The 23,740-nt window shown below is 43.0% G+C and overlaps 2 protein-coding genes across 2 annotated transcripts in view; one reads left to right on the forward strand and one right to left on the reverse strand.

Annotated features, from left to right (window-relative positions):
• Positions 1-904: 904 nt before the first annotated feature.
• LOC142293917 (GTPase KRas-like) lies at positions 905-1,468 on the forward strand. Its single transcript, XM_075337850.1, has one exon. It carries the CDS (start codon positions 905-907, stop codon positions 1,466-1,468), a length of 564 nt encoding a protein of 187 aa, XP_075193965.1.
• A 3,783-nt stretch (positions 1,469-5,251) lies between these two features.
• Positions 5,252-23,740, reverse strand: part of LOC142291179 (uncharacterized) — a 108,567-nt gene continuing 90,078 nt past the window's right edge. Inside the window, exons 2-9 of the mRNA XM_075335506.1 lie at positions 13,086-13,139; positions 10,898-11,030; positions 9,336-9,540; positions 9,141-9,248; positions 8,917-9,053; positions 7,140-7,346; positions 5,937-6,214; positions 5,252-5,840 (exon numbers count right to left, since the gene is read on the reverse strand). Of these exons, the coding sequence (XP_075191621.1) occupies positions 5,680-5,840; positions 5,937-6,214; positions 7,140-7,346; positions 8,917-9,053; positions 9,141-9,248; positions 9,336-9,413 (969 nt within the window). The 5' untranslated portion in view covers positions 9,414-9,540; positions 10,898-11,030; positions 13,086-13,139 and the 3' untranslated portion in view covers positions 5,252-5,679. The remainder of the gene's footprint in view (positions 5,841-5,936; positions 6,215-7,139; positions 7,347-8,916; positions 9,054-9,140; positions 9,249-9,335; positions 9,541-10,897; positions 11,031-13,085; positions 13,140-23,740) is intronic.

Below are 23,740 nucleotides of genomic sequence, written 5' to 3' on the forward strand. Positions count from 1 at the left end.
GGTGCATCCGTGCAATTGGGGCTGTGGGATCATCTGGATCTCTGTTGGTGATTTTCTTGGCACTTGCCCTGAGGAAGCCGCTTAGGCGGCGACACGCATCGGCCTGCCTGCCCTGGGCATATTTTTGCTTTATTTCAGTGCCTGTCTTTCATTGCCATCATTGGTCATTTGGGGTATTTATCCTTAAACCAGGTGCTTTTGTAGTTACTTGTCAGCATTAACCCCTTGGTACTTACATGGGTTATACACATTGCACTTTATGATGCAGGTTCAGGGATTGTATTCAGGTTATTTATTTTGTTATTCCTATTCTGAGACCTCCTACTCAGATTCATTTCTTGCGTATTTGTGATTTATGCTTTGTATTATTGTATTTCATTATTTGCGCAAATTGTGTACCTGTGACCCTCCCTCCGTACTATTATACTTACTATCCCCTTCTTGGAACATTGCATATATCTGGCTGATTTATGTTACTTCTATTGCTCCTGGTTGTCCAGACCTAACATTGTTGGGCATTCAGCATTATATATTGGCACTTTTTCTTTACAGCATTTTTGATTAATCTACTCATGTATGTAATTATTACCGTTATGTGATGCTGTTGTGATTTTTTTGCCCAGGGCACTCCTGCCTCCACCTCTGGCTGTTTGCATGTTTTGCCCCTTTTTAAATGTTTTTAAAATTGGTATACAATAAAGGCTATTTTATCTTATACTTTTGGTGTGCATCTGATCCATGTGCGGTTGCTTTTTCTCTCTTGTTATTTTCTTGGAATAGACGCTTCTGAAGAGCTGTGACCCAGGGGAGAGCGATCGGGGAGACCAAGGAGAGGAGGAGCAAGCTACAGGCGGACACAGGGTCCCTAGGAAGTCAGCAGTCCAACAGGATCTGTGCAAGGGAAATGACTTTATACAAGATAGCCGTGGTTGGAGCTGTAGGTGTTGGTAAAAGTGCTCTGACCATCCAGTTCATCAGTAGCCATTTTATTGAGGAGTATCTTCCCAGTATTGAGGATTTGTACCAAAAGCAGTGTGTGATAGATCATGAAGTATGTGTTCTGGAAATTGTCGACACTGCAGGTGCAGAGGAGTTTATTGCCATGAGGGATCAGTACATGCAAAATGGGGAAGGCTTTCTCTGTGTCTTTGATATTAATGACAGAAAGTCTTTTGAAAAAGCCATTCGTTACATCAACCAGATTCACCACATAAAAAACTCTCAGGATGTCCCCATGGTATTAGTTGGTAACAAATGTGACCTCCCATTATGTAAAGTAGACAAAGAGCTAGTTCTAGTGCTAGTGGAGCATGAAGATGTGCCATTCATAGAGACCTCTGCAGCAACAAGACAGGGGGTTAAAGATGCCTTCTCCACCTTGGTTCGTGAAATCCACAAACGCAAAGAGAAGATCAATATTGAAATTGATGAGAAATCCTCCAAAATGAATTGTTGTGTCATCTTTTAAATGAAGTGCTATCCATCCAGCAGAATGCAGGTCAAACTGCAGCCAGTGTGCCTGCACAACGCAAACTCAATGTGTGGACTTAAGTTATGCCGTGAACTGAGAATAATTACCATGAAACCATGATTCTCTTTGTTAATTGTTTTATTGTTTTTCTATGGAAATTTCATAACCCAGATTTTTTTCTCCATTTTCTTAAACTATAAGAGGATTGGCTTTGGAAGCCTTTCCTGAAATTCCAAACTGTTGTGTATATAGAACAGATTAACCGGGTAAAAGACACCCCATGGTATTAGTCTGTTCAAGAAAATGTGGAGAGGCTCATCACATCTTCTTTGAGAGCTGTGCACCGAGACAAAAAATATTTAGATTTAAATATAAAAAAATCTCCTGCACCCGATAGGGTTTTGCAATGAAGACATTCTTCAGGTCAGGGGCAGAGTTTTTGCGATGAGAAATAACTTTTTTTACAAGATTGTATATAACAGAATCCTATGGGGAATCCAAGAAAATCTGGAGAGGCTGGCAAGACATCTCTGAATACCCACATAGGATTCTGTTATGTACAAATTTGTAAAAAAAAAAATCTCTTTCTCATCGGAAAAACTCTGCTCTTCACTTGGAGAATGGCGCCATCACAACACACAATCAGGTGCATGAGATTTTTTAAAAATAAATAATGTTTTGGCATGTTATTGTATGTCGATTTGGAAAGCCTCTCCAAGCTTGGTGCACAGGTATCCAAGAAGTTGTGATGAGCCTCTCCAAATTTTCTTGAATTACCCTTATAGTTTGGTCAAGAGCTAGTGAAAAGTAATGATATTCCCTTCATAGAGACTTCTGCCAAAACATTACATAAAGGGTAATTCAAATAGATTTAAAGAACCTCACCTCATCTCAAATTAAGTGAAGTGAGGTTTTCTCACTCAACACAATATTGTCCAAAAAAAAATATTTAAAAAGAATCTGCACCTGATTGAGTGTTGTGATGGAGGATGTCTACAGGTGAGGCACATAAGTTTTTCAGTGAGGCAGAGCTTATTATTATTTTTTTTTTTTTTACAAATCTTCACATAACAGCAGCCTATGGGTATCCAAACAAAATTAAAATGAACCTCTCTAAATTAGTTTGGATACCCATAGGTTGCTGTTATGTGAAGATTTGTACCTCACCTACAACTCAATTTTACAAATCAGTAGAAAAATAGAAATCCAGCACAGTCCTTGAAATATAGTAGATAAAATTCAACTTTTATTGTTCATACATAAAAATCAGGGACAAACAGCAAAAGTATAAGTTTGCTCAGAACAACGCGTTTCGATGTTTAAAAAGTTGAATTTTATCCACTATATTTCAAGGATTGAGCTGGATTTCGATTTTTCTACTGACCTTTATATTGGTTGCCTCAGCCTTCAGTGCGCTTCACCTTTGAACTGGATGGGATTCTTTTTTTTTGCTCACCTATAGAGCTGTTTCATTAGAAAACCCAAACAGGTGCAGGAGATGGGTTTTTTTCTGCACTTTATTATGTGTTACGTGAGAAACCTCACCTCTCGTCAATTAATTTGAGACGATTTCAAATGTTTCCAATTGTTGCATTACAAAATGTTCAAAATGTTTAACTTCAGGCACAACCTGTTAGTGTACGAATAAAGCCAAAACTGATTAACAGTATTTTAATGCTCAACTCTCATTTGTAGGATTTTTATAAAAGTGATGAAACCAATGTTGTGAATTTTGTCTGAAAATGGGAAACATACAAGAAAGAAAGAAAAAGTGTAATAAATCTAATATATAAAAGTAAGTGTATGTATGTATGTACCGTATGTGTGTGTGTATGTCCGCTAAAGGAATTCGCACCATCGCATTTACAATCAAGACATTTTTCAAAGTCACCTCACGTGACTCAGCGCACATCATAGACTATTATATATTAATCAGCAGTTGCTTAGGTGATCAGCTATAACCTTATTATATGGGCTATAGGAGCGCTGTGAACAAAACATGCAATCATTTAGGCACAGACTCTCCCTGCAATGGACGCTCTCATCTGTCTTGTAGAGGCAATGGCCACTGGAAACATGAGTCAATTCTAGTTGTCTTTACGATTGACAGGATAAACTGCCAATTAAGGCTGGTTTCACACTACGTCTTTTTAACATCCGTTGAAAACGTTATTTTAGCGGAAGTACGGATCCTGCTTTTACAGCAAATAACGTATGCAAACGCATATGTTATTTTGCAGGATCCTGCACTGGATGTTTAGCGGCGGGCATTGGAGTCATGTGATCGGGAGTGAGGGGAACTAGACTGGGAGCCGGCTTCTGACAGCTGCAGACGCTGGTAACCAAGGTAAACATCGGCCTTGGATACCCGATATTTATCTTGGTTACGAGTGTCTGCAGCTGCTAGGAGCAGGGCTGCCTGCACACGTTACCAACGTAAACATCGGGTAACTAAGAGAAGTGGTTACCCGATATTTACCTTGGTTACGAGTGTCCGCAGCTCTCAGGTGGCGGAGAGAGGAAGGGGAGGAAGGGGGAAAGACATAGATAGAGAGAGAGAGGGTGAGGGAGGGAGTAGAGAGATAGACAGATCACGCGAGACTGGTTCTGGGCATGCTCAGTACTTTCTGGGCATGCTCAGTACAAAAGCAGGATCCTGTCTATCAGCACGCCAGCGTTCACCTGCGTTCGCGTGCTGTTTAGTCAGGATCCGGTGACTTGCAGTATTTTGACGCAGCTCAAAAACGCTACAAGTAGCGTTTTTGAAACATGTTAAAAAACTGCAAGTCACCGGATCCGCACTATAACGCACGCAAACGCAGGTGAACGGATGTTAACGCGAGTCCATTGCAAATGCATTGAAATGAAAACGCATTTGCACTAGATCCGTACTTCCGCTAAAATAACGTTTTCAACGGATGTTAAAAAGACGTAGTGTGAAACCAGCCTAAGGCTGTTCCATTCACCACTTAATATATCATAAGAATATTATACCGGGAATATAATGACAGGTTATTAATTGCAGCCAAACTCAGAAAGTTATATAATATTAAACTTATCCAGGCATAAAATGATATATATGGAGGAACATGTTATAACAAATCAATTAATCTGTAAAAAACACATTTAATTATTTTAATTTTCTCAGCTAATAGCAGTTAATGGTAGCTCAGTGGTTATCCCTGCAGTCTTGCAGGGCTGGTGTCCTGGGTTCAAGTCCCATGAAGGCTAATATCTGTAAGGAGTTTGTGGGTTTCCTCTCACACTGAAAAGACATACAGATAGGGGAATTAGATTGTGAGCCCCAATGATATTTTCTGCACCTTCTGGCACAAAAACACACCAATAAATGCATGCAGTTTTGGTGCTGGTTTTTTTTTTAGTGAAGTCAATGACTGGGAGGTCCAAAAATGCACCAACAATTGACAAACTACAGGTTTTTCTCTTTGGGCAAATTTGCATCAAAATCTGCGTAAAAAAACACAGTGTGTGCACAGGGCCATTTTGGTGCTTTTTTAGCCCTTCCAGCCATTGACTTCCCTAATAAAGCATGGGGAAAAAATGCACCAAAATGCACAAAACACACACCAAAACCGCATGCATTTTTGGTGCAGTTTTCTGCCAGAAGGTGCTGACTTTAAATCAAATTAAAAAAAATATGAAATATTGCAAGAGCATAGTATTTTATTGAAAATAACTACAAAATATATTAAAATAAGTAAGAAATTAGTGACAAAATAATGTAAAATTAGGTATCCAACCAATCCAATTCAGCTCCTTCTCCAAATTCTCTTCTTTTAACGCCATAGTCAAAAAATAGTTCGGCTCCTGGTGGGATTTTTTTTTAGCCACAAAGAAAATTATTGGTGACATGTCTTCTGACAGGTATGTCAGTATAGGCTTCACATTGTCCTTTTTGCGGGAATGATTCATTATTCTTCCAAATCTGGATGGCATATCAGGGTGGCAAATGCAGGGAGCATATGTGGCATTTATGCAGCATTTACTTCCTTTTTCTGAAAAGAAGTAGATGTAACATTTGTCTTTCGTAAGTGTTTGTTGTAGTTTTTCACCTTCTCTTCCATCCATCAAAACTCCATGATAGTCACACACAATATATCCTTTTTTAAAGGACTGACTGGTCTTCACTCCATAGCCCCCCTTTTGTTTCATCTTCCACAATTACCAGTCCACTCCACTCCTGTGATCTAACCATGTTGTTTATAATTGTTGTTGTCTTCTTTTCCTCTTATTTTGTGGGGTCTAAAGAACAACTCAACATTTTGTAAACGTGGTATGTTGCTTGTCCAGTTTTGTCTGTCAATGTAGGCCGCCAACTGGTCCTTTGTTGGAGGATGCCTGAAGTGTTCTAAGAAAAAAAAATATATAAATTTTAATAAGCATTTATGCATATGAATAAAATGCCAAAAACTTATACAGATTGGCAATGAAACAAAAAATGTACCAATGACATCTTCTATCCGACTCTTGTACTGTGCTCGCCTCCATTTGTCTTGGCAGTGCTGTGCAGTAGTCTGGCTGATTGATTTGCACATGGTTAATGATGGAACGTGCTCATTTAGTTGAATTGGGTACTTTTCAAGGAGTTTCTTGAAGCATTCATCTTTTTGATCAAGTTGCTCTCCTGCAGGGATTCTTTCTTCTTCCATTTCATCATCTTCTCCATCTTCTCCTTGGTGTATTCTTTCTGCTGTCCTCTTCCTCTTCTTACTCACTGGATATCTGTGGAATTAGACAACTTTATTAATTTATACTCTTAATGGTACTGATAAACTAATTGACCAACCATATTCCATAAAGCATTATTGCTTAGATCCATTTTTATTAAGTTGAGTGGCGGGGCTGCCCATGACTGGGGTTAAGACTCTTAAGGCCCCGTCACACTAAGCAACATCGCTAGCAACATCGCTGCTAACGAACAACTTTTGTGACGTTGCTAGCGATGTTGCTGTGTGTGACATCCAGCAACAACCTGGCCCCTGCTGTGAGGTCGTTGGTTGTTGCTGAATGTCCTGGGCCATTTTTTAGTTGTTGCTGTCCCGCTGTGAAGCACAGATCGCTGTGTGTGACAGCGAGACAGCAACAACTAAATGTGCAGACAGCAGGAGCCGGCTTCTGCAGAGGCTGGTAACCAATGTAAACATCGGGTAACCAAGAAGCCCTGTCCTTGGTTACCCGATATTTACCTTTGATACCAGCCTCAGCCGCTCTCACTGTCAGTGCCGGCTCCTGCTCTGTAAACATGTAGCTGCAGGACACATCGGGTTAATTAACCCGATGTGTGCTGTAGCTAGGAGAGCAAGGAGCCAGCGCTAAGCAGTGTGCGCTGCTCCCTGCTCTGTGCACATTAGCTGCAGCACACATCAGGTAATTAACCCGATGTGTGCTGTAACTAGGAGAGCAAGGAGCCAGCGCTCAGTGTGCGCTGCTCCCTGCTCTCTGCACGTGTGGCTGGACACTGGTTGCTGGTGAGCTCACCAGCAACTCGTGTAGCCACGCTCCAGCGATCCCTGCCAGGTCAGGTTGCTGGTGGGATCGCTGGAGCGTCGCAGTGTGACAGCTCACCAGCAACCTCCTAGCAACTTACCAGCGATCCCTATCGTTGTTGGGATCGCTGGTAAGTTGCTTAGTGTGACTGGACCTTTACCTTGAGCTCTCTCCTCTACCATCACCCAACAATGTTGTTACAATAAGCATGCCATTGATCAAATTCAAAATGGTAATTCCTTCTTGTTGATTGGAATGGTTGATATAGGTGTTAGCAAGTTCTCTATCTTCCTCAGAAAGGTGTTCAAGTGCCCATCTGGTTAAAACAGCTTTTGCCTCTTTTGCTGTCACCAAAGGTTGTTGAAATCTAGAAAAAAAAGACATGACTGCTATTAAAAACCACACACAAGTAAGCACTTTATTTCTAATGTTCAAGCAACATGTCTTACCTCAGTACTATAACTCAACATACCAATTCAGACCATCCTGTTCTGAAGCATGGGCAATCACCACCTCTTAGTGTACAATTGTTAGTTTCTTGGTGCAGTTGGTAATTTATTGCTATTTCAATACATGTTACAGTGCAATGCACAGCAAAAGACCCACTCTTGCCGCCTACGTGTTTTGACTCTTAGGGGTACTTTGCACGTTGCAACATAGCTACTGCGATATCACCGGGGTCAAATTGAAAGTGATGCTCATCCAGCGCCGGTAACGACGTTGCAACGTGTAAAGCCTAGATGCACCAATAAACGATCGCAAAAGCGTCAAAAATCGGTGATCTGTGTAGTGTCGGTCATTTCCATAATTTCGCGGCAGCGACAGGTACGATGTTGTTCCTCATTCCTGCGGCAGCACACATCGCTGTGTATGAAGCCGCAGGAGCAAGGAACATCTCCTTACTTGCGTCCTGCATGCAATGAGGAAGGAAGGAGGTGGGCGGGATGTTCACATCCCGCTCATCTCCGCCCCTCCGCTTCTATTGGCCGCCTGCCGTGTGACATCGCTGTGGCGCCACGCGACCTGCCCCCTTTAGCAAGGAGGCAGGTCGCCGGCCAGAGCGATGTCGCAGGGCAGGTAAGTGCGTGTGAAGCTGCCGTAGCGATAATGTTCACTACGGCAGCTATCACAAGATATCGCATTTGCGACGGGGGCGGGTACTATCGCACTCGGTATTGCTATCATCGGCTAGTGATATTCTAGTGTGCAAAGTACCCCTTAGACTAAGATTCAAAATGCATAGGCTGGCAATAAGTGTCTGTTTGCTGTGTGATATACTGTAATATGTGTTGAAACAGCAATAAATTAACAACTGCAACAAGGAAAAATATATGAAGAAAAAACAAAAAGCCAGCACTAAATGTGCACTTCAGCACTAAAAATTCCAAACTGTACTTATTATAAAAATTTTGAGATTTTTGGCAAAAAATTGTAATTTCTTGAGCTACCCCGCCACGTCACGGCAAATCTCATTTGGGGCAGTCCTACACTAAAATATTTTTTAAGGAAAATATACCTTTGTACCGTGTTAGCCAGTAGATAGAAAAAAGTTTAAAATGAACTGAAAGTCTTCATTGGTTGATACCTTTTAATGGCTAACTGAAAAGATGGTTATAAATAGCAAGCTTTTGAGACTACTCAGGTCTCTTCATCAGGCATGGTATAACACAGAATATGAAATCACATATTGTACACAACAGGACATAGATGGAGCAGGAAATAAGACAATTCTGCTTCATGTCACTTAGTTGTGGCAGTTTATCCCCTTGCCATACTGATGTTTGTCCTCTTCCCATATTGATCGTTCTGCTTCACGTCACTTGTCTTATTTGCTGCTCTATTCTATGTCCTGTGTATAATATGGACTCCTCAAATTATGTGTTATACTCTGCCTGATGAAGAGGCTGTCTTTTCAACTATTCCTACTGTTCACTTACTTCTCATGGAGCCTTTCCAAGTCCTTCCCAGAATTCGTAATAGGTTGTCCTTTTAATGTCACAAAAAAATGGTTGACCATTTTTGAATTCTTTTTCAGCAGAGTTGGTCTAATAAATTTGAAGTATATTTCGAATAGCTGTCAAGCAAAGATTGTGTTAAGGATTTGCTTAGTTTAACATAATAAAGAACATACAACAAAGTAAATATATTTGTTTACACTTACATGCTCATCTTCATCATGCAGCACAATAATATTCTGTGATGTAGATATATATGTTGCTTTCTGGCCATCGGAGGAGTTGGATACCTTCTTCTCAAGCCAGTCTTTTACCTGTTATAGAAAAAAACAAGAATTTGATAAGGCAAAACTAGATGTTTATCAACAGTTTTTGAGATGAATAAAGAATTAGAACCTTACCATCAGATTTTTAGTAACAGATGGCTTGGTAAGATGTTTTAACATCAGCACAGCCTGAAGGTAATAACATACTTGCATCTTTTCCTTATCTTCAAGTAGGATACCTGACTCTGCAACTTTAAAAATATTCAAAACATGGGGTTTTGCCACCCTCAGAACATTGTGACAATCAAAAGGAGTCCTCTGATTGGAGTCAAGATGCAACCTATGTAAGAGAAAACATTTTTAGTGAAGATTGGATTTTCTATAACCACAGCATCATAAATCCAAAATTCTACAGTGTAAAACTGAGCGCTACTTACCCATTTTTACTTTCTTTGCGAAACTCCCGGTTGATCTCCCTATACATTTCTTTAACTCCTTTTAAAAATGCCTCAGCAGCCTGATTTATGTTTTCATCAAGTTTGTTTGGAAAATTTTCAGAGCTTACAAACTTAGTGAATTGCTGAATATGATTAAGATAGCTTTTCAAAGTGCTGCTAGAAGTCTTTAGCTTAGAATAGGTGCTAATAAACTTTTTTGTCTTCTCCAGGTCTTTCAAAAATTGAATAGAGATGTCCTCTGAGTTCATGAAGTGAAGATAACGAGCAACATTTTCCATCTAAAATTAAACTCATACATATGATTTAGGGTACCTTCACACTTAGCGATGCAGCAGCGATCCGACCAGCGATCTGACCTGGTCAGGATCGCTGCTGCATCGCTACATGGTCGCTGGTGAGCTGTCAAACAGGCAGATCTCACCAGCGACCAGTGAACAGCCCCCAGCCAGCAGCGACGTGCAAGCGACGCTGCGCTTGCACGGAGCCGCCGTCTGGAAGCTGTGGAGACTGGTAACTAAGGTAAACATTGGGTATGGTTACCCGATGTTTACATTAGTTACCAGCGCACACCGCTTAGCTGTGTGTGCAGGGAGCAGGGAGCCGCGCACACTGAGAGCGCTGGCTCCTTGCTCTCCTAGCTACAGTACACATCGAGTTAATTAACCCGATGTGTAATGCAGCTACATGTGCAGAGAGCAGGGAGCCGCGCACACTGCTTAGCGCTGGCTCCTTGCTCTCCTAGCTGCTGTACACATCGGGTTAATTAACCCGATGTGTACAGCAGCTACATGTGCAGAGAGCCTGAGCCGGCAGCACAGGCAGCGTGAGAGCTGCAGAGGCTGGTAACTAAAGTAAATATCGGGTAACCACCTTGGTTACCCGATGTTTATCTTGGTTACAAGCTTACCTCAGCTGTCAGACGCCGGCTCCTGCTCCCTGCTCGCTTCATTTGTCGCTCTCTCGCTGTCACACACAGCGATCTGTGTGTCACAGTGGGAGAGCGCCTTTGAAGAAAACGAACCAGGGCTGTGTGTAACGAGCAGCGATCTCGCAGCAGGGGCCAGATCGCTGCTCATTGTCACACACAGCGAGATCGCTAATGAGGTCACTGCTGCGTCACAAAAAGCGTGACTCAGCAGCGATCTTGGCAGTGAGCTCGCTGTGTGTGAAGCACCCCTTAGAGAGAGAATGTGCAGGGCAGGTATATCAAATACATTCAACTTAAAGTTATATATTTACCATCCTCCTTATGCTTGATTTGGTAAAGTCATTGCTCAAATACTTTTTGAAGCTTTCCATCACTGTGGAGTCAAGGTCATGCATTTTGTAAATCCCAGCCTCAGCCAGATTCTTCCGGAGGGTGGACCTCATCCTGAAATAGGCAGAAAAAATGTTATTACACTACCACCAGACGTTCTTCTACCAAATCCCAATTATAAGTGTTACATAGGGATAAGCAAACCTGTGAATATTCGGATTCATCATCGGCATCCAAACCCAAAAAAAAAGACATGATCAGGACCTTGACTTGACCCCAACCTGGACTCCATAGGAATGCAGTGGGACACAAAAAAGTTTAATAAAAATATTCATCCGGTCAAACGTCATCTCGGCATCTTTGCTCTCTTCTTCCTAGGCTGGGCGCCGGACATTCTGCTGACTGCGCATGTGTAGTCTTTCACAAAATAGTGGTGCTGACACTTGGTTGAATACTGCTACTGCGAAGACTTATGCTGGCGTCACACGGTATGATCCATCGTACGATCGCACGAGCGATCATACCCGACCCTGTCATTTGAGCGTCGCGGGCAATTAGTTGCCCATGGCGCACAAAGTCGTTAACCCCCGTCCCACATACTTACTTCCCGGATGACCTCGATGTGGGCGGCAAACATCCTCTTCCTGAAGTGGGAGGGATGTTCGGCGTCACAGCGGCCGCCCAATAGTAGCGGAGGGGCGGAGATGAGCGGGACATAACGTCCCGCCCGCCTCCTTCCTTCCGCATTGCCGGCGGGATGCAGGTAAGCTGTGTTCATCGTTCCCGGGGTGTCACACGGAGCAATGTGTGCTGCTACGGGAACGATGAACAACAGAGCACAGAAGGAGGACCGACATTTTGAAAATGAACGACGTGTCAACAAGCAACGATAAGGTGAGCATTTTTGCTTGTTCATAGTCGTTCGGAGGTGTCACACGGTACGACATCTCTAACGATGCCGGATGTTTGTCACGAATTCCGTGACCCCGCCGACATATCGCATGATATATCGTACCGTGTGACGCTGGCATAACACAAAATGGTGGCACCGCCATTTTGTTGAATAATTTGCAGGTGCAATATGTAGGCCGTTCAACATGACTGGGACACCGGCATCCCGATTATCTGACTTATGCGGGCTTTACACGAGATGACTGATCGTGCGATGCATCGTCGGGGTCACGGTTTTCGTGACACACATGCGGCATCGTACACGATGTCGTCTCGTGTAGCACCTCCTAGCAACGCAGTATCGCTCACAAATCGTGAGTCGTGTACTCGTCGCTAGGTTTCATAAAATTGTTTAATTAAAATGGCGGCGGTTGTTCATCGTTTCCGTGGCATCACACGTTGCTCCGTGTGACACCACGGGAACGATGAACAGCAGCTTACCTGCGTCCTGCGGCTCCTGCCGGCTATGTGGAAGGAAGGAGGTGGACGGGATGTTTACATCCCACTCATCTCCGCCCCTCTGCTTCATTTGGCCGGCTGCCGTGTGACGTCACTGTGTCGCCGAACGTTCCTCCCACTCCAGGAATTGGACGCTCATCGCCCACAGCGAGGTCATCTGGAAGGTAAGTACGTGTGACGGGGGTTAAACGAGTTTGTGCGCCACAGGCAGCGATTTGCCCGTGACGCAAAAACGACGGGGACGGGTACGATCGATCGTGCTATCGCACGATAGATCGACTAGTGTAAAGCAGGCATAAGGCGCTGACGTCCATTTCACATGACTGGGATTCCAACATCCCAGTCACATGGGACAGCCTGCATACTTAGCTTGCGCAGTATTTAAAAAAATGGTGGCGCCTCCATTTTGTGAATAACTGCTATGCCGCTGTTTCTTGCAAAATGGCAGTGCTGCCATTTTGTGGGAGACTGCACAGGTACAGTAAGAATATTTTCTGGCGGATGGCCATTAAAGAAGGCGTTGAAGGATTGGAGGTAAAGGAAGATCTGAAGATTGTTATGGACACTGGAATTTTTACGGTAAGTATAAACTATGCGAGTAGATGGTGTCCGGGGCCAGACCAACAATCTTTTATACAGACTTCCTGGAGAAGTCGGTACTTGGGTTCTGGTCCCCAGACACATGATATTCGGTATGAATCCCAAACTTGGCGTTTGCTCATCCCTAGTGTTCGGACTTTTACAGGAAAAAAACCTTACCCAGTGTCTTCATGATCTTCATCATCAGAGCTGCTTACTTCATCAGAAGATTGCCTAACAATATACCACAAAATTATTTATTAATTAATTTGTATAAAAATATATTCAGCTTACCAAGCAGTGTCACTATATATCACTGGGATGACAATGGTGGCTCAGTGGTTAGCACTGCAGTCTTGCAGCGTTGGGGACCTGGGTTCAAATCCCACCAAAGACAATCTGCAAGGAGTTTGTATGTTCGCCCTGTGTTTACTTGGGTTTAGTGGGCTCTCCAGCTTCCTCCCATACCACAAAGACATAGTGATACGGACCTTAGATTGTGTGCCCAATGGGAACAGTGTTCTTAATGTATGTAAAGGGCTGTGAAATATGTGAGCGCTATATAAAAATAAAGATTTATTTATTTTATCATATATTGTATATGCTAGTTAATATATATATATATATATATATTTATATATATATATATATATATATAAGCACATTCCAGAATTCATTGAATAACCGGTCTAATTTCAGTGCATATATTAGAAATATGATATATATAAAATGTTCAGCCTGTATAATATATGTGTCTACATATATCTACATGCAAATAATAATTATTTATTCATATAGTGCCAACATATTTTGCAGCGCTTTACAATGTCTCTAATTTTACATGGGATCCTGTACCCATTAGGGAGATACATGTATACATATGCTATTGGAAAATCCATTCAGCATACCTACTTAAACTTAAAATAATTACAATAAATATAGAAAAAAATTACTTTTCAGAAGGATTATTCTCGATAATGCAGCCACGACGCGCTAAGAAGTCTGCAAAGAAGTCATGTGGGTCAGAAAACTTGCTATTCTTGAAATTAAGAGAATCATATGAGACAATGCTCAAAGTTTTCACCAGTTTCTGTATGTTTTCCTTTGCTTCTTCAACAGTTTGCATTATCTGTGTTTCATCTGCAGTTTTTTAGCAAATTTTGCGAAGATGTACTGATAGCTTGTCCTGAAGTTTCCCGCATGTTTTGCAGACAAGGAGATTGCGGTTAGCAGAGGCCATCTTCACTGTTCTGTAGAATGGACTTGAAGATGAAGAATGAGTCTCCCTCAAGAAATTCAGTAGGTCCAAATGCCAAAATAGGAAGAAGGAAACAGAGAACTACCAGTAGCTAATGGTAGACCTAGCTTACAGGGTGGGTCCTGTAAATATACAGGTACTATGACCAATCACATTAAACCATAATTCAGCAACCAGTGATTAAAGATAACCTTTTGTTCATCTTTAAATTTAAAACAGAGTGTGTTGTATTGAATTTGTCTACTTCCTATAAGGAGACAAATGTGTATTGAACAATTTAACACCTCTCTGGAGCCATGGATTGTTATCTAACATCCCAGCCTGAGACAGGTGTCAAATTTTAAGGCTAGGTTCGCACACTGCGTCTTTTTGACGCTGCGTTTTTGTGCGTTTTTGGCCGCTAAAAACACACAAAAACGCACCTGCGTCGAAAAACGCATCAAAAAACGCATGCGTTTTTGCCACGATTTGGTGCGTTTTTGGCTGCGTTTTGCTGCGTTTTTGATCTCTGCGTTTTGCTGCGTTTTTCCAATGCATTGCATGGGGGGAAAACGCAGAAAAACGCAGGAAAGAACTGACATGTCCATTTTTTTTTTTTTAACTCAAAAACGCAGGTAAAAAAAAACCAGATGTATGCGGACAGCAAAAATGAAATCTCATAGACTTTGCTGGGGAAGCAAAGTCCTGCAGTTTTGAGGCCAAAAACGCACACGAAAAATGCGCAAAAACGCCGCGAAAAACGCACTGTGCGCACATAGCCTAAGCCTTCACTAGAAGAGGGTGACACTTTTGTTTGTTAGTGCAACTTCAAACACCTTGTTAATTAGTGATTTCTGGAGACTCATACTAAAGGCCACGTCTCACTAAGCAACATCGCTAGTGACATCGCTGCTGAGGCACGACTTTTGTGATGCAACAGCGATGTTGCTAGCGATGTTGCTGTGTGTGACATCCAGCAACAACCCGGCCCCTGCTGTGAGGTCGCTGGTTGTTGCTAAATGTCCTGGACCAGTTTTTAGTTGTTGCTGTCCCGCTGTGAAGCGCACATCGCTGTGTGTGACAGCGAGAGAGCAACAACTGAATGTGCAGTGAGCAGGGAGCCGGCGTCTGCGGACGCTGGTAACAAAGGTAAATATCGGGTAACCAAGAAGCCCTTTCCTTGGTTACCCGATATTTACCTTCGTTACCAGCATCCGCCGCTCTCACGCTGTCAGTGCCGGCTCCCTGCTCCCTGCACACATAGCCAGACTACACATCGGGTAATTAACCCGATGTGTACTCTGGCTAGCAGTGCAGGGAGCCAGCGCTAAGCGGTATGCGCTGGTAACCAAGGTAAATATCGGCTTGGTTACCCGATATTTACCTTAGTTACCAAGCGCAGCATCGCTTCCACGCGTCGCTGCTGGCTGGGGGCTGGTCACTGGTTGCTGGTGAGATCTGCCTGTGTGACAGCTCACCAGCAACCCGTGTAGCGATGCTCCAGCGATCCCTGCCAGGTCAGGTTGCTGGTGGGATCGCTGGAGCGTCGCTTAGGCCTAAAACACACTTCCGCATAAAAAACGTCTGTGTGACACGGTCCGTTTTTCAGGTCCGTGTTCCGTTTTTTTGGGGCGTTTCTCCGGTACGTATGGCATCCGCCATATTCAAAGTAATTGTTGCCGCGTATTCTCTGCACAGCTGGTCCTCGGGTGATTGGGGAGCGGTATGAGCCGGGGGAAAAAAAAACCGAGCGCCAATGTAAGTATGACTGAGAACAGCAGAAAAAAAGGTAAGTATACTGATTTTAATTGAAGAAAAAAAAAAAAAAGATCGCTAGTGACTAAAGCGGGTCCGTGCCTGCGTGATGCCGGCCAATAACGGACATGTTGTCCGTGTAGAAAAGCGCACACACGTACTTACCACACAGTCACACGTTCCGTGTGATTTTACGTGTGTGTGTCATCTACCATTGAATAACATGGGTCTCCGTGTATACGTGTCTCCGGTACGTGCAAATACGTACCGCACACGTACAAATTAAACGGATGTGTGTTGCGGGTCTTAGTGTGACGGTACCTTTAGGCTAAGTTCCTATATCCTGTAATCAATCCGCTTTTAGATCAGTTAGGTAAATGCAAAGATGGTTCTCCATAAAAGTAAATGGTGAATAATATATTGTTTTCTTTTGAAGACTATTAGGCTATGTGCGCACGTTGCGTAAATACATGCAGTTACGCTGCGCTTTGTAGCGCAGCGTAACTGCATGCGTCCTGCGTCCCCTGCACAGTCTATGGAGATTGTGCAGGGGCCGTGCGCACGTGGCGTTTAAGAGCGCAGCGCTTCGGTTACTGCCGAAGCGCTGCGTAAAAAGAAGTGACATGTCACTTCTTTCCTGCGCTTTGCCGGCAGCTCCTGCTCTGTCTATGGGAGCAGCTGCAGGCAGAGCGCATGGAATCGGCTTTCACTACGGACATTTCTGCAGCGATTTAAAGCGCACATGTGCTCTTCAGATCGCTGCAGAAATTTCTGCAGTGAACTGTACGCAACGTGTGCACATAGCCTTTCACGGAACATGTGAATATTCAATTATACAGATTTTAATGGACTAGACTGTAAAAGCATCAATGCATGCAATCTGATTCACTTTTTTAATCAGTCACTGTATATAGTGCTCATCACTGGGTCTTAATGAGGAAACAGAATCTCCCTACGTAAATTCAGGCCATTTGGGGCATATGTATCTAGATGGAAAATGGAAAAATCCAATATGCCTCTCTCATTAGCAAATGTCTTTCAAAATCACCCCAAGATATGTTTTTGATAATTTCTTAATGACACATACTTTGAGGTGAGTTGGGGAACGATTATGATGAATAATGAAATATTTAGCCAGCTAAGAAATGTTTCCATTTTTATTAAAAAAATTCTTTAAAGAACTAAGAGTCCTCAATGGTTGATAATGGCTAACTGAAAAGATGGTGATAATCCATTTTTGATATTGACTATCTTAGAAAGATTTGTATCTGGGAAACAGATATATAATGTCTCATATGACATTGCACGGCTCCACAGGAAATAAGATTCACAAAAGTCATGAAGCTTTATTGAATTCTAAGTGCAGTGCATAAATGTTTTATGTGTTTATATTCCTTTCTAGACATCAATTTCCCAACGCACTGGTCAACATACCTTCGTACAGATGGTGCAGTCGCACAGAGATATCTATCCATCTATCTATCCATCTATCTATAGATCCATCCATCTATCTATTTATCTATCCATCCATCCATCCATCTCTCCGTCTATCTATCTATCTATTTATCCATGTATATTATCTATTCATCTATCCATCATCTATCTATCTATCTATCTGTCTATCTATCTATCCGTCTATCTATCCATCTATCTAGCCATCCATCCATCTATCTATACATATATCTATCTATTTATCTATTCATCTATCCATCTATCTATCTATCTCTCCATCTATCTATCTATTTATCCATGTAGATATCCATCTAACTGTCTATCTATCTATATATCTATTTATCTATCCATCCATCCATCTATCCATCCATCGCAGCGTGTAAAGCCCACTTATGGCTTGTTTGAAGCTCCCTGACTGGTGAATTTCCAGGCCCAAGTAGGTGTATTTGTCTGTTTCTGTTAGAGTGCAGCCGTTTAGGACAAATGAAGGATGCTGGTCAAATCTTCTTTTTCTCTTCTGGATCACCATGATGGTGGTTTTCTTTAGATTAATCGGTAGTGCCCATGTGGAGCTGAATTTCTCCAAGATTTGTAGGTTGTCTTGAAGACCTTTCTCGGTTGGTGACACCAGCAGTAGGTCATCTGCATAGAGCAAAAATTTGATTTGATTTGATGGATAGATAGATAGATGGATAGGTGGATAGGTAGATAGATAGATAGATAATAGATAGATAGATAGATAGATAGATATCTCTGGGCCCCTGTGCGACTGCACCAGCTGTACCAAGGTATGTCCACCAGTGCGTTGGGAAATTGATAACTAGAAAAGAATATAAACACATAAAACATTTATGCACTGCACTTAGAATTCAATAAAGCGTCATGACTTTTGTGAATCTTATTTCCTGTGGAGCCGTGCAATGTCATATGAGACATTATATATCTGTTTCCCAGATACAAATCTTTCTAAGATAGATGGATAGATAGATGGATAGATAGATAGATAGATAGATAGAGATGAATAGATAAATATATGTATTGATAGATGGATGTATGTATGTATGGATGGATAGATAGATAGACAGATGGACAGATGGATAGATGGATAGATAGATATCCATGTATCTATCCATCTCTCTATCCCTCTATCTATCCATCTGTCCTTCTATCCCTCTATCTATCCATCTATCCATCTATCCCTCTATCTATCCATCTATCCATCTATCCTTCTATCTATCTATCTATCTTGCTGTCTCTGATGCAATTCTTGCACTCTGGTTTATGGGGTAACTTCCATTTTTCCAGACCCCACCTCAGGCAATTCTTGTACCTTGGCTTATGGTCTTTCAGACTAAGAAGACACTGAATGAAAGGGATACCTAATGGTCCAACTGCTGCAAAATAGCCTTTTCTACCACATATGGTACAAAAAGGCCATACAAAAGGCTGATTCATTAAAATCATAATGTATGTGTTTCTAGCCAAGAAAAAAATTCCTTGTTGGAAATAAAAACAGGAATCATTAATCTCAGAGCTGTGGAGGCAGTATTTAGCAATTTGGAGGCTGCACCCAAAAAACCCATTCATTTTGGAAGATAGGTCATCCTCTGCACCTAACATATTGCACTTTGCGCGCCACACATAGTGCTATAGATCCCCCACATAGTGCTCTGCATCCGCAAATAATGCTCTGCACCCCACACATAGCGCTCTGCACCCCCACATAGCGCTCTGCACCCCCTACATAGCGCTCTACACCCACACATAGCACCCTGAACCCCCACATAGTGCTCTACACGCCCTACATTACCAAACTTAATCGGTTTTGGCTGCCGCTAAACATTTTTGAGATGAACTCAATGAGACCCAAGAAACAGTTCATTCTTGACCGGACTCGGCAATTGGAATCGAGAAACATATTTTTTGGGACTTAGAAAAAATTTAAACATTTTCGGACTTCCATGATCTGGGAGGGGTGTCTGGTCCACCCTGGTGACGGAAAAAGGCTCCTCGTGGTTAAGTCAAAGTGTCCCTTTTTTGTGATACTTTGTTCTTGGCTCATGGAGTTTCCAGGGGCACCTCTCTGACAATTTTGCGGATCCTCGCTTGCAGTACCTCAAATGAGCAGAAAAATCAAAAGAACCAACACGAGATTGAATTTGACTGCTGCATCTACCTGGCAGCTCCAGGAACTGCGATACTTTTCCGCCTCGGTCCGGCTTAACCGGGGACATTGCTAACTGCTCGACGACTCCAATTCCTTCTCAAATCTCAAATGTACCCTACAATGGGACAGATACCTAGAAATAATCCCATGGTGATCAGACCCCACTTGAGCTTGGGCTAATTCTTGCACCTGGGCTTATGGGTACCCTGGCACGCTACCACTTGGTGCCTGACGCCCCTCATTTTTCTGAGAACACTAAAGGTGATTCCTGTACCTCAGCTTATGGGCCTTTCAGACTAAGAAGGCACTGAATTACAGGAGATTCTTAAAGGTTCAAAGGCTGCCAAATAGCTTCTTCTACGAATTATGGTACAAAAAGGCCATACAAAAGCCTGATTCATTGAAATCATAAAGTATGTGTTTTTAGCCAAGAAAAAAAATCAATTGGGGGGCAAAAAAACAGGAGTCATTAATTTAGAGACTGTGGAAGGCAGTATTAAGCATTTTCGTGTCTGCACCCCAAAATATGTCCACTGAAATGTACTCCACAATGTGACTGTTACCGAGAAAAAAAAATCACATGGGGCCCCTGGTGGGTTACCCTTGGTGCCTGACATCCCAACATATTTCTCAGACCTCCAATGGATCTATTCTTGCACCAGTAAGTCCGATGCCTAAGTCAGTGGACTGTGGGGGCGGCACATTAAGAGGGAGCAAAAAAGATTATACAGTCAGGGCCAGAAATATTTGGACAGTGACACAAGTTTTGTTATTTTAGCTGTTTACAAAAACATGTTCAGAAATACAATTATATATATAATATGGGCTGAAAGTGCACACTCCCAGCTGCAATATGAGAGTTTTCACATCCAAATCGGAGAAAGGGTTTAGGAATCATAGCTCTGTAATGCATAGCCTCCTCTTTTTCAAGGGACCAAAAGTAATTGGACAAGGGACTCTAAGGGCTGCAATTAACTCTGAAGGCGTCTCCCTTGTTAACCTGTAATCAATGAAGTAGTTAAAAGGTCTGGGGTTGATTACAGGTGTGTGGTTTTGCATTTGGAAGCTGTTGCTGTGACCAGACAACATGCGGTCTAAGGAACTCTCAATTGAGGTGAAGCAGAACATCCTGAGGCTGAAAAAAAAGAAAAAATCCATCAGAGAGATAGCAGACATGCTTGGAGTAGCAAAATCAACAGTCGGGTACATTCTGAGAAAAAAGGAATTGACTGGTGAGCTTGGGAACTCAAAAAGGCCTGGGTGTCCACGGATGACAACAGTGGTGGATGATCGCCGTATACTTTCTTTGGTGAAGAAGAACCCGTTCACAACATCAACTGAAGTCCAGAACACTCTCAGTGAACTAGGTGTATCTAACTCTAAGTCAACAGTAAAGAGAAGACTCCATGAAAGTAAATACAAAGGGTACACATCTAGATGCAAACCATTCATCGATTCCAAAAATAGACAGGCCAGAGTTAAATTTGCTGAAAAACACCTCATGAAGCCAGCTCAGTTCTGGAAAAGTATTCTATGGACAGATGAGACAAAGATCAACCTGTACCAGAATGATGGGAAGAAAAAAGTTTGGAGAAGAAAGGGAACGGCACATGATCCAAGGCACACCACATCCTCTGTAAAACATGGTGGAGGCAACGTGATGGCATGGGCATGCATGGCTTGCAATGGCACTGGGTCACTTATGTCATCAATAAACACAACAGCAGACAAGAGTAGCCGGATGAATTCTGAAGTGTACCGAGATATACTTTCAGCCCAGATTCAGCCAAATGCCGCAAAGTTGATCGGACGGCGCTTCATAGTACAGATGGACAATGACCCCAAGCATACAGCCAAAGCTACCCAGGAGTTCATGAGTGCAAAAAAGTGGAACATTCTGCAATGGCCAAGTCAATCACCAGATCTTAACCCAATTGAGCATGCATTTCACTTGCTCAAATCCAGACTTAAGACGGAAAGATCCACAAACAAGCAAGACCTGAAGGCTGCGGCTGTAAAGGCCTGGCAAAGCATTAAGAAGGAGGAAACCCAGCATTTGGTGATGTCCATGGGTTCCAGACTTAAGGCAGTGATTGCCTCCAAAGGATTCGCAACAAAAAATTGAAAATAAAAATATTTTGTTTGGGTTTGTTTTTTTTGTCCAATTACTTTTGACCTCCTAAAATGTGGAGTGTTTGTAAAGAAATGTGTACAATTCCTACAATTTCTATCAGATATTTTTGTTCAAACCTTCAAATTAAATGTTACAATCTGCACTTGAATTCTGTTGTAGAGGTTTCATTTCAAATCCAATGTGGTGGCATGCAGAGCCCAACTCGCGAAAATTGTGTCCCTGTCCAAATATTTCTGGACCTAAAGGCCCTGTCACACACAGAGATAAATCTGCGGCAGATCTGTGGTTGCAGTGAAATTGTGGAAATCAGTGCCAGGTTTGTTGCTGTGTACAAATGGAACAACATGTCCATGATTTCACTGCAACCACAGATCTGCCAAAGATTTATCTCTGTGTGTGACAGGGCCTTAACTGTATGGGGGCGGAAGGTAGGCCTGAAGTGCCAGGGGTCTGGGAGCACCAGCCCTACACATGTCTTTCATCTTGCTATCTCTGTCATCTTGCTGTCTCTGGTGAATCCTTGCACTCTGGCTTATGGGGTCACTTCAAGGTTAACAGACGCCACTTCAGGTAATTCTTGTACCTGGGCTTATGGTCTTTCAGACTAAGAAGACTCTCAATGAAATGGATGCTTAATGGTCCAACTGCTGCCAAATAGCCTTTTCTACCACATATGGTACAAAAAGGCCATACAAAAGGCTGATTTATTAAAATCATAAAGTATGTGTTTCTAGTCAAGAAAGAAATCACTTGGAGGACATAAAAACAGGAATCATTAATCTCAGAGCTGTGGAGGCAATATTTAGCAATTTGGGGGCTGCACCCCAAAATCCCGATCATTTTGGAAGATATGTCATGCTCTACACCCAACATATTGCACTCTGCTCGCCACACACAGCACTATACATCCCACACATAGCGCTCTACACTTCCACATACTGCTCCGACATATAGCTTTCTGCACCTCTCACAAAGTGCTCTCCAGCCCAACATAGTCCTCTGCATCTGCAAATAATGCTCTGCACCCCACACATAGCGCTCTACACCCCTGCATAGCGCTCTACACCCCCACATAGCGCTCTGCACCCCACATAGTGATCTACACCTGCACATAGCACTCTGCATCCACAGACAGCACTCTGAACCCCCCACACTACCAAACTTAATCTTAATCATTTTTTTGCTGCCAGTAACGATTTTTGGGATTAACTCAATGTGACCCGAGAAACAGTTTTCTTGGGACTTGGCAAAATTTTCAGACTTCCATGATCTGGGAGAGATATGTGGCCCGCCCCGGTGACTGAAAAGTGCTCCATGTGATCTATCTATCCCTATATCTATCTATCCCTATATCTATCTATCCCTCTATCTATTGATCCCTCTATCGATCCTTCTATCTATCTATTTATTTGTCGCGGTCGGAGGAGGTGACGCTTCGCTCTCCCACTACTCGGGTCCGGCTGCTGCTGCTCGGTGGTGGCTCGAGCGGTGGGCCGGATCCCGGGGACTCGAGCGGCGTTCCTCGCCCGTGAGTGAAAAGGGGTTTGATTGTGGGGATTTGATATATTGTCCGTGATGCCACCCACGGTTGTGGTGATATTGGTGACACCACCGCTGCTCTGGACGGGGATCCCGGGAGCGATGACAGGGAGCAGCTTTGATGTTAGTTCTCCCCTCCGTGGGTAGGGGGTTAGTTGTCCCGGGGCCTGGTGATGGGGTAGGTAGGGATGGATGGCAGTCGGGTTGCAGGGCCTGGTGAGGTGCAGGGTCGCAGGGGCAGCGTTGTGCCGCACGGCACGGTGGTACTCACTCAGCCAATGATGAGGACACAGTTCTCGGTAAAACACACGGCTGGATGGACGGGTCCCACAGACGGCTGCGGTTGTTTCTCCCGGCAGGTTGATGGTGACGGCCTTTCACTGCACCTAAGTACTTTTAAACGGTTCCAATGGGTTCCCACCGGTAACCCGCTCCCCGGCTTGGATATGGGCCGGAGGAGCCCCTTTTGCCCGCAGACGCTGGCCCTGGGAAACGGTTGCCTTGGCGGTGGCGGTGTCTCCCTCACACGGTTGGACTGTTGACTTCTGTCG

Source organism: Anomaloglossus baeobatrachus, chromosome 1 (genome assembly GCF_048569485.1).
Source record: "Anomaloglossus baeobatrachus isolate aAnoBae1 chromosome 1, aAnoBae1.hap1, whole genome shotgun sequence".
In the NCBI taxonomy this organism is placed as follows: Eukaryota; Metazoa; Chordata; class Amphibia; order Anura; family Aromobatidae; genus Anomaloglossus; species Anomaloglossus baeobatrachus.